This window comes from Strix aluco, chromosome 4 (genome assembly GCF_031877795.1).
Source record: "Strix aluco isolate bStrAlu1 chromosome 4, bStrAlu1.hap1, whole genome shotgun sequence".
NCBI lineage: Eukaryota > Metazoa > Chordata > Aves > Strigiformes > Strigidae > Strix > Strix aluco.
The window spans coordinates 46849446-46866705 of NC_133934.1; the positions used below are offsets into that span (position 1 = coordinate 46849446).

At 41.1% G+C, this 17260-nt stretch overlaps 1 protein-coding gene across 6 annotated transcripts in view; it reads right to left on the reverse strand.

The window, feature by feature from the left end:
- RAPGEF2 (Rap guanine nucleotide exchange factor 2) overlaps nucleotides 1-16157 on the reverse strand; it is a 188664-nt gene extending 172507 nt beyond the window's left edge. For 2 of the 6 annotated variants that reach the window (XM_074822922.1, XM_074822924.1), the window contains exon 1: nucleotides 15713-16157. In XM_074822922.1, coding sequence (XP_074679023.1) covers nucleotides 15713-15781 — 69 coding nt within the window. In that variant the 5' untranslated portion in view covers nucleotides 15782-16157. The remainder of the gene's footprint in view (nucleotides 1-15712) is intronic. The other 4 variants (XM_074822916.1, XM_074822914.1, XM_074822919.1 and 1 more) reach the window with 2 other exon arrangements.
- Between the last annotated feature and the right edge of the window lie 1103 nt (nucleotides 16158-17260).

Sequence of the window (17260 nt, forward strand, 5' to 3'; positions counted from 1 at the left end):
GACACTATATGGTATTTGTAAAAGAGGCATTTTTTTGAGGTTGGGGAAGGAATCTGTCTATAAGCAGCAAGTACACTTTAGTGATAATGACAGACTGAATTCCCTTTTACCCCTAAAGCATTTTTCTTGCATTGTTCATTACCAAAGTGAGTAATTTTGGAATTTTAGAAAGCTGAATCCTGGCAGCACAAACCAATCAGAAAAAAAGATCCACACACAGAAAAGCCTGCAACTGTGAAGAGAATGAGAAGAGCAGAGAGAATAAACAGTAGAACAAGAAAAGTAGCCAAGAAAAAAAAATTAAGATCACAGTTGATACTAACCAGAAGATTCATAAATTAAGAAAGGAAAAAAGCCTTTTCCTCATCCAGGAAACAGAATTAGGTGATGGTAGTATAATATGCAAGTTGAGAAACACAAAAGATGACCCACTATGTGGGTGACGCTGTATTAAGTAGTCCAATGTTTTTTCTGGCTTTTTATTATGTCACTATCTTGCCCCTATCTGGAAGCTTCTCCCTCCATCTTCTGTATCTATCTTGGATTAAAAGACAATGTTTTGTGGTCATCAGGTGGTCTCACACATCAATTATTTACTGCCCCCCCCCCCCCACTTTTTTGTTTTGGATTTTGTTTTGTTTTAATTACAGGAAAAACCTTTACCAAGTTCTTCACAGATCTCCTGAGAAGATTAACTAAAATGGTGAATCATTCCCTAGGAATAATCTCCTTTTAATATTCTCAAAGTAAAGAATTTGTAAGTGAATTAAATTGGAATCAATTTGAAAAGCTACTGTATGTAAACGTATGTTTCTGAACAGCAGGCTCCTAACTAAAATTTTCCACATGACTCATGACTGCAGCATCTTCAAGTTTTGCAAGGGTACTCCAAGCAGGTTATCCTTCCAGAGCAGCTGCAATGCGCGTGTCACAGGGGCCATGGTATCCTTGGAGCTGGCATTTACCGAAAACACCTCAACATCAAGAAGCCGCTGCTGAACACTGCCGCATTGCCTGCAGACCACCACGTTTGATGGTCTGTCACTGAATGCAGTCATAGCTCATCTACAGAACAAGATCTTGCTTTTACAACTACTTACAGCCACTACTTTGTCATTTTCTTCTGAAAAAAAAAACCCACCAGACATTCATCTTGAAAGGTAAATGTCCATTCTGACATTTTAGAAAGAATTCCCATACTAAACTAAGGAACAGAGTAGTGGATGCAAAAAGGATCATCTTCAGCACTCAGCACATGGCCTTACTTCACAGCTACCAATTCTACTCATTAAATTGAATAAAAAATTACTCGTTTATACATGCAACCTGATTCCAGTGGTTTCAAGACCAACTTTCAACAGACAGCAGAGCACCTGAAAAGATGCTTACCATCCCTCTACATTTTTGATCTAGAAGACACAGAAGTTAGCAGATGTTAAGGGGTTTATTTGTCTTAACTGTAGGTCCCTGTTATTTTACAGGGTTAACAGTTAGCAACACAAGAAAAACATTAAAGCAGCCTAATTATTATGGTGACTGAAAGCAGAAAAAAAGTAAAGTTGTGAAAACAGCAAGTTGCTCTCCCTCTGCAGTCTATGGAAGATTTTGGTCAAGAAAAAAAGGAGCAGGGCCACCAGTTCACAAGCCTTCTAAGCACTGGGACTTATATCAAAATGACACTTGAGTCTTTATCACATCTCTTGGTTAAATACAGAATTAAAAACTGATATCCCAATTATCAGGGCACCAAGAAGGTTAGAAACTGTGTGAATACAGAAAAACATTTTGTTTGTGACTGCTTCTTAACAAATGCCACAATACTTTTTGGAAAAAATTTAAAAAAGTCTCATCAGTACTTTGAATTTCAACACCTAAGAAAACTTTCAGACATACAGAGCTGGTTTCATAAGCCTCTTTCAACTGGCACTGCACTGAAGATGAGATTGTTAAACAGTGACAATTAAACTCACAATTTGTTTTCTTGAAACCTGTTCAGGACACCAGATTGCAAAGTCTCTTAAAAGTAAATGCAAAGTACTAAACACAAATCAGGTCCATTATAAAAAGTTATACAACAGCCAGATACACAAATCTGAAGTTAAACAAAATGTTCAGCTACTGTTGACAGTCCTAATTCTAAACACAATTTAGTTTACTGTATGTGGAAGTATGAAACAATATAAAACAAACTCAAATGACAAAATAGTAATTATAGACCATATAACATACTGTCCAACCTGTATTCCAAAAAGAAGTTACTGGTCATCAGTAGTTTCAATAAGTACATAGGTTTAAATACATTTTAAAAAGGGGAACATCACAAGATGACTTGGGTGCAGGGCCTTTGTTTAGTTAAAGATTTTAATCATATCTTCAAATATAACCTCATTTTAAATTCCTTATAGCAATAGCCATTCCTCAAAAGTACTTGAAGGTACATGCTTGCTGTAAATGGTCATACCACAAGCATACAAGTTCAGTTGTTCTGCTGCATAAGCAATAGTGAAAACTTTAATGACTTAACAGGGCTGTTTGAGAAATCAATCTTGAATTTAAGACCTTGCTCTGAACCTCGACTACAACAAAACCAGTTATTTAGTCAAGAGCATTCATTGCACTCACACATCTTTGCTGCCCTCAGAATTGCCACACTCTTTCAGAGGACTGGTTTAAGTAATTGCCTTTTGTTTGCAAGTTGGGGAGAACCTCTTCCATACACCAGAACTCACAAAAAACTTCATGTGTTTCATGACCATGTGCTTGTTATTCTCATCACCTCCACGGTGGGAGAAACCTTTCACATTTAAGGTCCTCCATGACCTTAAATGGTTGGTGGAAGCATAGGCAACGGATGAGCATCTTCCCCATGTCTATAAGTACTCCTGTCTAAAACAAAGTCATTAAGGCCATCTGAAAATCCACATGGGAAATAACTCCTAACAAATAGGATACGGCCTATGTTCCTCTGCCTCCGCATCCCAACCCACATGTAGACTCTGTTTAAAGCAGTAATAATTCAAACTAAACTGGTTACTGTCTTTTGCATTTTAATCACACAGTCATATAACTGATGTGGACACCAAGAGATGATTTTAAAAGTCTCACTTTTGGAGGTGAAGCAGTATACGCCACAGTCAGAGCATGAAATCTGCAGAGCTGAAGATCTGTGTTTCATTGTGGAAAAATACTTTCTGTACAGTTCCTTTTGGGAAGGAGAGGGGGGAGGACATGCCAGAAAACCACAACAAGTAGCATTTTTGGAGGAAGGCACTTCCTGACCTTAGCTTTCAGATAAATCCCAAACTCAAGACATCTATAAATAGAAGAAACAGGAAAAGAAATCAAGATATCAGATGTCACTTGTATAAAGCTGAACTTTCCTTTTTTCCTTAAAAGAAATTCTGATTCAGCTTTCCTAAGGCAATGCCCAGTGTATAAGTAGCCATGTCTTACCAGCCTAGATAATGGCCCTGCTGTTTCTTTGTTATCTCGTTGCTCATTTTACAATTGATTTAGAAATATTCTTCATTACTGTTCATAAGTAACATTCAGACCTTTTGGCACACCCAGGCAAGTTACCACAGACTTACAAAATCATTCTAGCACATTGACTTTAACACATTATCGTATGGTTGCAATACCTAATAACAGTGTCTTAATTTTTTTCTGTTGCTTTATGGGTTTTACAAAGTTGGCAAGTTCTAGCTACGTTATTTCCTACCGAAACTAAGACTACCCTGGAACAACCAGGGTAGGTATTAATTCATTATGTGTAGCTTAAAAAAAAGTTGTCTTAGGAATGGCATTTCAGCAGCTATCTAACAGCAGAGGTGACAGGCCAGTATTTAGCTGACAAATTGTGACAAGCATGCTCTAAAAATAAACAGCAACGTATGAGGCAGTAAACATCACAAAGCTATAGCCAAGACAGCTTTTTTTTAAAAAAAATGGAAACCTCACACAATACACGAAGATGCCTTGTGAAGTTACCCACAGCTAACAGAAGTAATACTTCACCTAAAAGCTATTTATAAAGGCCAGGGGTAACCATTAGAGCACCTGTTTCAAACAAACCTCCTTTGTTCAAAAGAAATGTAAGGTAACTCATATGCTGGAACATGGGCCAATGTCAACAGCAAATCCAACTGGATTTATGTAGGTTGTGTCACTATAAGCTGTGTTACTTTCGTCATGGCTAAATGTTCATTTACTGTCAAGCCAAGATGGACTGTAAGAAAGCACCATTATTTTCTCTTTACTTTTAAACTCACATAAAATATTCATTCACATAAGAACATTAGATCTTAAAAGGCAATGCTAGCTTATCAACCAAATAAAGTTCAAAATTTGACATATGCCAATTCTGATGAGGACATACTGGGGGTATTTGTACTTTTTGTTTTAAAAGTGGACAATAACTTTTATGATGTACACTGTATTGCAATTTGTAAATAAGGAGGAGTTTACTTCCCACTCAGAAATCAATACATGGGAATGAAAGTATTAGCTGAAACCACCCTGCTGTTTCTTTCTAAGTGCTCTCCTAGTAAGAAAAATACCTGAAGTGATGATTAAGGCACAAAATTCAAAAAGCACTATCAACGGAGGTTTAGACAGAGAGAAAATACAAGACATCAAATTAATAAGACAGAGGTTTAACCACAGCACAAAGCTAGGTACAAAGAATAAGAGAAGGGAGAAATTAAAAAAGGATTAATAATTCACCTGGACATTTAGAAACATATTATCTTCTCACACAGATCAAAGAGAAGTACTCTACCCCCCAACCTCAAATTTATTTGCTCCAGGTTCTTAGAACTGTTTTACAAAGCTAGCAAAGCATTTATACACCACCGTGTCACACATGTAATCATATTTTCCAGCAATATCCAGTAGTCTAGAAGTTTTTCGACTGCCAAAGGGATATTCCTCTAAAAGTCATCTTAAATAAGAGAGTCTTACATGCTTCTTAAAGATGATTTAGGAGTAGTGGAGACCAGCTATCCATCAATACTCAGTCTGGTAAAATAAGAGCTAATAGCACTAAAATAGATGGCTACCTGAAATATGGCAGAGACAGAATATACTCCTCTCCTCCACCTCGACAAATATGTACAACAAGTATCATCCTTCCCTTGGAGTTGTTACCTCAAATCATTTTTAATAGCTGAGCTGGAATTGTGTTGCCATCTGATAGTCGTTCAGTGGCCTACCTAAGACCAAGGAGTTGGCATTTTCAAACTAAATCATCACAAATCAAAACAAGGCATCAGCACTAATTAGCAGCTTTCAGCAGTAACAGAGAAGCCATGACAAGAATAGAAACTCAATTACCCTCATTCCAGCAAGAGCCTGTTCCTGGTCAGCATGTAGCTGGCGGAGCCACTAGCGTTTCCATACCTACGGCGTGTGTGAAATACTTCAGTCTTCAGATCAGACCACTGTGTGCCATTCACACAGGGGTCTGACTTTTTGTGATTTGTGTAACAAATACATTATAAGCCTGCAGTAAATTTGATGTACCATCTAGAAATGTGTACCACAGATCGACAGAGAACACGAACTGCAACTCAGACTGAAACCTTCACAACTACCTTTCCATAATTCAGAGTGAAAACTGCCTCACTGGGAGTGTTTACCATCTGCTCACTACCTCCTTAGCAGGGAATATATTCAAACTACTTAGCTACTGCACTAATAAAGAAGAGTTTAGAGAGAGAGACACCACCTGACCAGCACTCATCATTAACCAGTGCAAAACCTTATTTCTTGTTTCATACTCAGAGCATCCTCCATGAACTATACCCCCATTTACTGTTTTTCTTAAGATACACTTGCTTCTTGTTCCTTTGAGATTACAGCCAAAACGGACCTGTAACATCAAACTGCATTTCTCCATGATCTCAACATGTGTTTCATCCATGAGCTAAATTAATATTTTACAAAGGACCAGTACTAATGTAATTTCAATCGATGGGCCACTTACTGCCTTCACAGGAGAAGCTGCCAGTCATTAACCACCCTTAATAGGAAATCACAACGTCCATCAAGATCAACTACATCACTTCAGCTTTCAGCATCTCGTTATGAGTTTAGCAACCGGGACAAAAAGCCCAACACACAAAACATTTTTTCCACACATTCTGCTGCCGCAGCACCTGGAACCCACATTTTTCTTCCAGTTTTTGAATCTTTTTGGAGACTGTGGATCCTCCAGAGTCAAGGAATGACTCCACAGGCAGAGGTCCCCAGTAAGACTGTCAGTGCGGGCACAGTCAGCTCCCTTCCTCTCACTTTTTAATAGCAACAATTTCTCATCAGCTATCAGAGAATCCAGAGATACTTTAACAAGATCAGCTTGTCTGTTGTGGGGCCTGTTCTTCCTTGACGATATTAATACATTTTAACTACATTTTAATTTTGCAGTTGCTAACTTATAAAGTTCAAACCTATTTCAACACAAAGCACCATCATACATAAAGGTAGTAAAATGCTGTGACTTCAAAACATTGACATAGCCATTTAAATAAAAGTGTGTCTATTACTATAGCTATGACACCTTCAAAAACTGAACAAGCTACAGCACACAGGTAAAAAGTAAGTGCCTGCCTCAGCAGCACCTGCCTGCCTGTGGTGCAGATGAGGGAGGATACCTCTGACACCCACAGCAACACTGACAACGGACACGAAGTCTGTGATACTGCACAGCTAAGTCTCCCCCTTTCTCAGTTCACAATGTACCTAAGTATTTACTACTGCGTATGCTGTGTATTCTGATATGTCTGATATTCACACAACTGTTAAAATGAGTGCTGGCTGCTCAAACAATTGCAATGTACTACTGATTTCAGCAAGATTACGTATTTTGAGAAAACGTTCTGTTTGGGTGAGGGAACAGTTTCCTGACAAGATTAAGGAGTTATCTCAAAGTCAAACCAAAAACATTATAGGGTACATATTTTAGGTATGTCCCAATAGTTTTCAGATACTGAAAAGTGTGCAAGTCTTTTATTCTCTTCTATCACCTGCATATCAATAAAATTAAGTTCCACTTCACATCTGTTTCCCCCCAGGAGGAGAGCCCACCAGCATCCATTTTTCAGCCCCCATACAACAAAGCAATGTAAATACAGACAACACTCAGTATTACCAATACAAAAATAAATCATGCCTTAGCATCTCTTATCCACCCAATTCAGAGCATACAAAGATAGTGTTAATGCCCAGGTTTCTTATCATTGCTATATTTTAATGGGTAAAAACCTTAGAGCTAGACACTTATCACAAAAGTTTCCTTTGAAGTTAATCCTTAGAACAAACAAAAATGGAAGACGTCTCTCTCAAGAAGCATCTTGTACATGTCTCATAGGTTAAAAAAAAATTCTCATTTTAGGAAGTGCATCAAGAATAAACAATATCATAATATTCCACCCAGTTTAATTTTTTTTTTTACTACTTCAAGGTAGTGTTTGAAAATGGAGCACCATATACTCTCTGGGGGAGGTTAAATTGTTTCAGAGGTTCCTACACACAACCATAAGCATTTATTCTCAGTCTTGTAGTGCAAGTCTTTACACCTTCAGCTGCACCAACACTGACATTTGGAGGCATAATCTAAACCAGATTGAGTCACCCAGATTTTAGAAAGAAAAAAAAACCCTCACACACCACTTCTCAAAAATAAGTCACTTTTCCTTTGTTCAGCTAACAAGATTGTATCACTTATCCTGTTTATATTGTAGATTCACGAACAGTTGTATCAATACAAATGAGGCAGCAGAGAACATCAGCATGGGAAACAAAGCTCTTAAGCTTTGCTGCTAGAAAAATATGATGCACCATGAAAGATTTAGCCTTTGGTTTCAACAAGTCAAATCAAGCAGAAGCTTCTTCCAACTGTAGTGGTGGTACAGTCTTGTTTTTCCATCAACTGCTTACAAACCACATTTGCGTAACATCCTATCTCACTCCTCTAAGCTTGGGGTTTTTTTGCTTAACAGGACAAGAAGTCTGAATGACTAATTTCAAATGGAAAAGACTGTACCAATATTTTTTCCCCCCAACTACAGAAAAAGTAAAATAAAAAGGGAGACAAGAGTATCCTTGAAAATACAAACTGAAAATACAAACTGAAAAAAAACCCCACCACGGGAAAACACCCTCAAAAATCTTCAAGCATCATCCCACGGGAACAGGATCCACCTTCCCCTTTGGAAATCAGAAATAACTATGAAATAAATGTTTTTATTTATTAAGCCAACTTCATTTTAACTTTAAGACACACAAAAAGCAAGCAAACAAAACCAAGCAGCCTGGTAAAGACAGTCAACAACAGGCATGCTTGATCAACATGTCTTCCACGAAACTGAATACCCTTTCCCAGGTAATTTATACTGATATCAGATGTATTTTCATTTTGTTGTTTGTGTTTATCAGAATACATACAACTAGCAGAAAAATGGGGAAATCTTGCTATCCATAGAAATATTAATAGAAGAAAATTCCTTCAATTTTCATCAGTGCTGAAAAGTAAACTCATGCTCTTTTTTCCTAAGAACATTTAAATATTTTAACCTTATCCCATTCTTTCAGTGTTTTAATCAGGCAATAATATACATGCTGCTCGTTATTGTTGGCCACATTTCTTTAGAGCTGCTGAAAATCAGCTATTAAATCACTTTTATTCAGGTCAGACAAGACAGAGATACACAAAGAAATACATCTACAGATATATGGGCAGAATACAGAGCTACCCAGAGAGAACAAATAGCTAATTTTAACTCCAAAACAAAGCTGCAAGAAAAGCACTGCAGTAGGGCTCCTTTCTCTCCCTTTTCAAGAAAAGCGGTCAACTTCAACTTCAGAAAAAGGGAAGTGAAGCACCACTTCCATTTCGAGACTTATTCAACTACATCCCTTCACGCAAAATACATCCAGCAAATTAAATCTGCAACACTGGCTGCAGCAAACAAGGCACACAGGCTCAGCTGCCCTTCACAAAGCATCTTTGTAGAGCTATCTTTCTGCCAGCGCTCCTTTTGAATTCCCAAACAATACCTCGCAAAAATTAGATCTCCTACTGTGGGAAAGTTCCCAAAACACAAGCCAAAATATATTTTCTCATGAGGATACAAAAAACCCTCAATAAGGAAGTCAAAGTTCTTACAATGACTGTTCAGTATACATATGGTTATTCTTGAAACATGCTAACAGATTAAGTAACAGCATCCTGATTTAGGGAAAAACGTTATCAAAATCAGACCAGTAATTCATCAGAACAACTCGAGCTACCACTCAATTTGCATAAGGATGCAGACTTCTAAGCACACAGATTTTTTTATAACAATGGAATTCGAGAAAGAAGTACTGTTTTCACAAAACCTTAGCTAACGTCTATTGCAGTAAGCTAAAGGAAGCATCTTCAGAGATTATATTAAATCATATTTTTTTCCAGGTACATAGCATTTTCTACGAATAACCTGATAAACCATGGAACACGGCATCCTCCACCTAAGGAAAAACATGATTTGGGGAAAATGCTTGTGTGCCATTTACTTTTGCTGATCTACACTTTCAGAACCAAGAACAAACTATCAGTCTTTTTTGTCTCAGAAGTTCAACAGATGATTTTGTTTATTACTAGCTTTAGCAGAAGGGCAAGCCTAGCCACGGCAATCAGTATTGCCTTGCAATAACCCTCCTCCACTGCAGCCTCCCCAGCAGCCCCACTGGCTACCCCTGGCTCACCAGAGGGATGAGTGAGACAGGTGGGACAGTGCTGTCCCTTCGGCACCGCTGAGGGTACAGACATACACTCTTACCTCTGAAGAGCATCTTAAGAGGCAAGTAGACAAAAAATCTTGGGCTGAGTGGAAGGTTCCCGGGCTTCAGGCCCAGCACTGCTCACTTCAGTAACTTTCCTAAGCAAGATTGCCACAGAAAGGCAAGGCAGTGTCGTTATGCTCCCTGCTTTTACGTGCAGGAGAGTATCTCAAAAACATACTCGCAGCTCACAGGAACGTACCCAGCCTGAACCCAGTGCAAACACTTCTGCAGCCACCAGCAGGGCAGAAATCAAAAGCAAACTCTACCAAACAGATAATTAATCAGGCAGGAAATTGCACTGAACTTATCGGTGCTACAGTTAAACCCTGGCTTTCCAAGTTACCTAGTTTCAAAGTGGCTCAGATATGTATTGCTAACCGAGCTGCAATCTTCTGATGTAATGAGAAAACAGACAAGTGTTTAGGACAAGGTTTCAAATTGGCTATTTCTGCTCTATAGGTGAAGGCTTCCTGATCACACCGAGGTCTTTGCAAATGCTGGTGAAACTCATTACTACAGCATACAGAAATCTACAAACAGGGAAAGCGCTAGCCCTATGACAGGGAAGAACTACTGCAAAAGAAATTAAAAATTCAATGTTCTCGTCATTCTCAAAGCTCTTAGCAACAAAGATATGAACGGCTATGGGAAAATGCACCCTCCGCCAGAAAGACTGGGAAATAAACATATTTTCTTTCAAAACAAAGAGGATACTGAGCAGCCTGTTGCAGTACGTGCCCTTAGTTTTGGGAAGGACATGAAAATTCACGGTGGAAGTTCAGCATCAGACATTCCAGGGCTGTTTCAACAGACAGAGATTAGAGAGGTGGCAAGAAAATCTGAGCTACACAAGTGTTTTCGGTTTTAGTTATCAGCCACAAAAAGACATATTCAATACAATCAAATTTGTTGGGCATGAATAGTAATACCAGCTCGAGAAAAAACATTAAGAGAAAAAAATGTATACTTCCTTCAAAAATACATTCTCTAACGTTTTTTCTCTACTAAACAAATACATTACTTGCTTTGTCAGGTAAAGGTCTCACTTTTTCTAAATAGTTACTATGGGTTTTTAACCTTCCAGTTAAGTGCTGAAACACATCAGGAAAAACCTCTGTGGTCTACGGTCTATATATAAATGTCTATTATAACTTCTTCTGTTTTATCTGTATCCATCTCCCTCACTTACAGCCCAAGGGACACCAAAAGACACCACCTAACTTACAGTTCATCGGACACATTCTGGAGATGTTAACTATTTTGAACAAGTTTCCAAAACCCTGCAGCATCTGGAGGGCTTTTTTTGCTCAGACCAACTACCCTTACAACTGACTTTATGATGGCAACTTTACCTCAAGCCAACTGCCAAGCAAAAGTGCCTGGACCAAGAACTTCCAACAGCCTTTCTTCATTAAACTGGGTTACTAACCACGCTCACAATGTTAACACAAAATGTAACAGACTCATGCCCCCATGTCAGAATTAGTTGCTGCAGAAAGCCTGAACACTATCATGGGAAGTGCAGTTAGGAATCTCATTTTATTGGCCAAACGGGCTCCCCCCCAAAAAACCAGAAGGTCAAAGCTTGCAAAGTAAAGCTACTCCTGAATAACCACATTACAAAGCACTGAGATGCATGATAGAAAAAACATTATAAAAATGTAATACACCCAAATACCAGGCATCAGCTGTCACAGTCCTTCACTTTTCAGGGCTACCAAGAACCAGCAGGAGAATTTAGCAACAGAACCAATTCTCAGCATTATACTGCTGTTAGCAGCATGATAACAGGTGTTACCTTTCTTTTTAAATACTAGCATCAAAAAGATGGTAACATAGTAGCATGCTGACAGTGAAGAAAATCTGAAAGCAAAACTCAAGCTCCAAAACATTTTTGTTTTCCAAATGAAAGAAAACCCAAATAAGCTCTTTTGAAAAAGATAATTTTAGTCTTCTAGTGTATTTGATCTACAGATACACAATAAGCCTGAATTTAAAGACTGAGTATAATTCCTTGTGCTAGACTCACACGTAAAACACTTATTTTCTATGATCCAATGAAACTAGACAGCCTTGTATTTATTGCTAAGAGATCACTATAGCAAGAAGGAAACGTTCATTCCTGGTTTATCTGAAGATTGCACACAATCATGCTATCAGTGGTTACAACAAGGGAACAAGCTGAAAGTTTATTTGGAAAAAGCATAGATACATCCTATAATTAAACTATTGTTCCTCTCGAGTGCTAAAGAAGGGAATATCTGGTCAACAGTAGCATCCTGTTTAGACGTCTTCTGACACTAAATGACGCACTAGTATCAAACGAAGGGCTACTGTACAGTTCTCCCTTCAAGATGTGGTCCAATGCTGTTACCTCTCTGCTATTCGTTACTAGTGTACTGAATTGCCTCGAAGTACCACACCAGCAGTTAACCAGAAGAAAACCTTAGGCACCTAACACATATAAGGCATACAGTAAAAAAAATTTCTTCCTGCAGACGTCACTACGTGGCATGAAAACAGTGAACTAGTATGTGGAGTTTCTGAGGTAATTAGTTATTCACATACCATGCCATGCAAATGAGTTGTTAGGATAAAGAAAGAGATTAGGGCTTAGGTTCTCTTGTTTGAAAACAAAAGCAGCCCTATTTTTCAGATTAAATAACACCAGTATAAAACTGCACACTTTCTAAGATGGCCTATGACACCAGTAAGAATCTGTTTTGAAAAGACTTACAAGCTATAACCGTTCATATAAGAGGTTTGGAGAAAAAAAAAATAGATCGCTATTACTCACAGCTTAAGGGCATAAAACCATTTGTAATTTATGAACATTTAGAAGTCAGATCCCCCAAAGTAGTTAAATTAACTTCCTAGTTCATGTCTTCAAAGAGAAAATGAATAGTTTAGTAAAGCAATTAAAGAGGAGAGCTCTGTTACACAACAGGCATGTTTAAGTACAGGCTATTTACATATTTTTTTTTTATTTTTGAGCTGCTTTAGTCAATGGAGTGTTGAGTCGTAATTCACAAAATTCAGAAAAACTCTGTCAGTGAAGATACACCAAAGAGATACAAAGCCAAGGATTTTCCAAAGCAATTGCAGAATACACTGTTTACCTCCAAAAAAACCCCCAAAAAACAGCCCAGTCCAAAATTACCAAGAGACTTTTGCACTACAGTAGTTCATGCAAACTAAGTTTGCATTCTCTGACGTGTATCAGATCTAGCACTTCTCAAAGCTGTACATACAAATATGAGCTGGCTACCCTACACTCACTCCTCTGAGCCTTGCAGTGAAGTAATTTTGCCAAATTTGCACCAAGACGATCCAGGGTGAATAGTAATGTTAAACGCATATTTACCTCCTCGTGATTTGGGAGAAGGTGAGCCCCAATGAGATTGTTAATGCAAGTAAGCAGCAAATGTGCTACTAACATACTTCTTCTCTTATTTCCTGTACTGACATGAATATGACAAATATATTTTCTCTTTCCAACCCTCTCCCAAATTTAAAGACACTTCATGTCTTCTCAAAAGCCAAAATTAAGTAACTATCTTTATCAGACAGCGTATCAAGGAAAGGAAAATACAACTAAAGAGACAATTAAAAGTTACTTTAAGGGAAGAAAAAAATCCAAGGTCTGTCTTTCTATATCAACATCTTTTTAATTTTATTTAATGACTGAAAGATTATATGCATAAGCATATTTCTTTCAAATTCCAATACTGTTGTAAAATAAAACGGATTTCCAGAACAGAGAACCAACATTAAAAAGCTCCTCAGCACACACAATTCAATATGAGCCGTTCTCACAGAAAAGCCAACTGAGTTTTCTGCTGCAAGCCCTGCTCTCCCCAGCAGCAACAGGAGGGCACGCCTGATCACCAGTTTCAAATATTTCCAGTGCTAACAACACATTGTGTTTCCCACAAATTTGGTCTTATTTGTGAATTATTTTGGCCAGTGTCAGCTTCGTGGATTTAAGGGTGGGTTTCTTTTCCTGTGGCGATTGCCACAGCAGGCTTCCAGTCTGCTGATTCGGGAAGTTTTACAGCATTAACGCAGCCCTGGTGTTCCTGATTTAGCTCTCTGCTCCATGCCCTTCACACCGGCTTTATCCCTGCATTCAGGCTAATTTCTTCACTGCGTCATTTCTTACTTTCTGCCTTTTTTTTTTTTTTGTTACCCCTTCTAGACAGCAGGGCTGACTGGCAAGGGCAGGAGAAAGTTTAACAGTTTGCGTGGCACAGATCATGTCATAAGGGAAGCATTGTCTCCCCAAGCCCAACCTGGTGGCCCCACTACCTGACCAACTGGTTTCTGAGCATCTGCCAGCGTCACTCCTCCTGAACACCCGACCATCCTTTGATAACCATCTCCCAAGGCCGGACACCGCCGGCAGGCTCCCCGGCCTGGAATTTATAGCTCTACCAACGAGGGACCTCGCTACGTCTGCGGAGAGCATCGTCCCCAGGAGAGAGCACTCAGCCTCCTTCAGCTTTCACAACACACTCACTGAAGGGCTGGGTCCAGCACTGAAGGCAAACAGACGTTTGGAAAAGGTCAAACAAGGACAGAGAAACAACTTTAGCACCACAAAAACACATTTCAGAAGCAGTGCTTTTTTTTTTTTTTAAAAGGGAAAAAAAAAAAGGGGGGGGTGAAAGGAAGATTTGCAAAAAAGAGACACTAAAAACAATGCCTATGCAGTCAGTATATTTTTCCATGGGAGTTTTTATTTTCTCACACGTATTCCATGAGCATGAGGATAAAAATAACATTACCACAATGACGTATCTATAGTAGGAGGAATGACTTATGGGTGCCGACCGAAAGTCAAGGTTTCCTCTTTGCCCCCAATTTGAAAACGTCACCAGCCAATCAGCCGCTTGCCAAAATAATCAGTAATACCATCTCTTCCCCAAAACCAGAACACAGAGACTGCTCAGAGACAAGACAAGCCTTTAGAAAATAGGACAGATGGCATTACAACTCCAAGCAAAGTAACTCCTTGTATCATTAGCTATTGAACCGCGGCTTGATGTGGGGATCAGTGTAAAGCTTATTAGTCTTTAGACAGTTGGCAGCAACAGCCACTGCAGTAACCATTCGGAAGCAGAAGGAACTCATTCAGTTTAGTTGTTTTTCGGGTCATGTTAAGTCAAAATGTTTCTGTATGCACTCCAGTCCCCAATTTAACCTTTCTTAGCCTCTCCAAGTGCAATTACGCTTACAAACAGCTTCAACTCACGCACTCTTCCGACAAAGAGGGCTCCAGGAGCCCGGTACAGGTATCTAAAAAATTCCTTCCTGGTGCCATTGTGTAAGGATTTCACCCTACTTTGGGGAGCAAGGACTTGCCAAGAATACCACTGACCTCAGCCCCAACATTATGAAACGGCGCTGCCAGCTCCAGCTATGTAAAAGTAGGGATTGAATTCAAATCCAGAGTCACAGCGTGTGTGGGGGGGGGGGGGGGGGGGGGGAAGGGAAGTGGGGGGAGGTGAGTAATAACAAAACAATACGAACCCAAAAATTACACTCCAAGTGAATTTTTCTTTTTACCGGAAGCAACCTTCAAAATAAACTCAGCTGGCGTTTCTCTCTCTCCCTCCCCCCCCACCAAAAAATTAGGGAGCAGGAGGAAAGTTGTTCGCGTTAAATCATCTCCTCCCTACCCGTGAGCTTGCCGCCGGGGAATGCAGCGCTGGGGGGGTCGGGGGTGGGGGTGAAGCCCGCCCCGCAGCCGCTCCGCTCCCCCAGGAGCGGGGCCGTGGGGGTCCCAGGCTCCCCCCCGGCCGGGGGTGCGCCAGGCCGGGAGCGGAGGGAAGCGGGGCAGCCCCCCGCCGGGGTGGGAGGGGGTCCGGGGGAAGGGGCCGCCTACCTGGGGGCTCCTCTCCGCCGGGTTCTTCATCACAGCCTGGCGGAAGCTGTTATCCACGTAGGACGCCATCGCGCCCCTCCTGCCTCCCGCCGCCGCCTGCCCGGGCTCCGCCGCCGCCCGGGGAGGGGATGGGGGAGGGCCGGCCGCGGCCTGGCGCTGCGGGCTGCGCGGCCGGAGCGCTGGGCGAGGAGCTGGGAGGCGGCGCGGCGCGGAGACACCGCGGGCTCAGCAGCGCCGCCGCCCGGAGCAGGAGCAGGAGGCGGCGGCGGCGGCGGCCGAGCCCCGCCGGTATCGGCGGCGACAACGGCTCGGCGCTCCCTCGTTAACCGGCTCTACGCCTCCCGCCGGCCCGCTCCGCCGCATCCCCCCGGGCACCGTTGTCGTCGTGGTCGCCGCCTCTCTCCTTCTCTTCTTCTTCTTCCTCCTCCTCCTCCTCCCATCCGGGATGATGGGGGGCTCCGCGCCCGCCTCGGCGACGGGGAAGTTGCTGGCTGCGGGAGGCGGAGCGGCGGGGGGGGCGGGTCAGGGCGGGGGGCGGGTCGCTGGGGGCCGCGGCCGGAGGGGTCCCCCCACCGGCCGCGGCCCCCAGCGACCCGCCCACCCGCCCCGACAGCGGTGCCTTAGCATCCTCCCCCCCACCCCAACCTCCCCGGGAAGCCATCCCTGCTGTTTTTACCTCCCCCACACACAAAAAAAAAAGAGAAGACTGACCGGCTGTCGCCACGGTCCCGAGGGACGCGCATCATCACAGCTTCGGTGATGCATCCTATCAATATTGGTGACGAGCGAGCTGGACACGAAGAAAAAAAAAACAAGGAAAAAAAGAAAAAAAACAACAGGCTTGATCTGCTGGATCTAGTGACTCCCTGCTTTGGGGAGGCCACCTGTTGTCACTCTTCTCAAGAGTAATCCGTATCAGCCGGCTGTCCCCTCTGCCATTGCTGCCTGGGATAAAAACCGAGGAAGGGAAGGGTGTGAAATCTTTAACACTTTTCTGGGGGTAATCTAGCTTCTTCTTCTTCTTCTTCTTCTTCTCCCATGAACTTAAGTTTTTAAAGAATCAAGGTCTTGCAACATGGCTGATTTTCTTTGTTTACTACGACACCAAGCATGTCTCAACAGCAGCTTGGCAAATACGAATCATGGAAGTATTATTAATGTGCCATTAACAGCAGTGTAATACTATTAATGTATTTGCTTCTACAAGCCATGTGTACCCTTTGCTGATATGGATCACGCAATGTAAATAATATCAACATTAAGAAATCTGTTTGATTTCCAGTCACTAGCAGGGATTTACACATATTAATCACAAGTAAGGTAGTGTAATTTTTATTCGTATTTTTTATTTGTGAAAAGTCATGGGGATAACCACTTTTTTTCCTTACAAAGTATACGCTGCTGGTCTCAGGAGAGAAAATCTTACGCTTTTAGACATACAGGGCTCTCAAACAGGCTGTGTGTCTTCAGACAGTAATCTAATAAACCTACTGAATTTGTAGATATGGCTGGCTCATTAATAAAGATAACTCTTTGGGCTAATCCCAC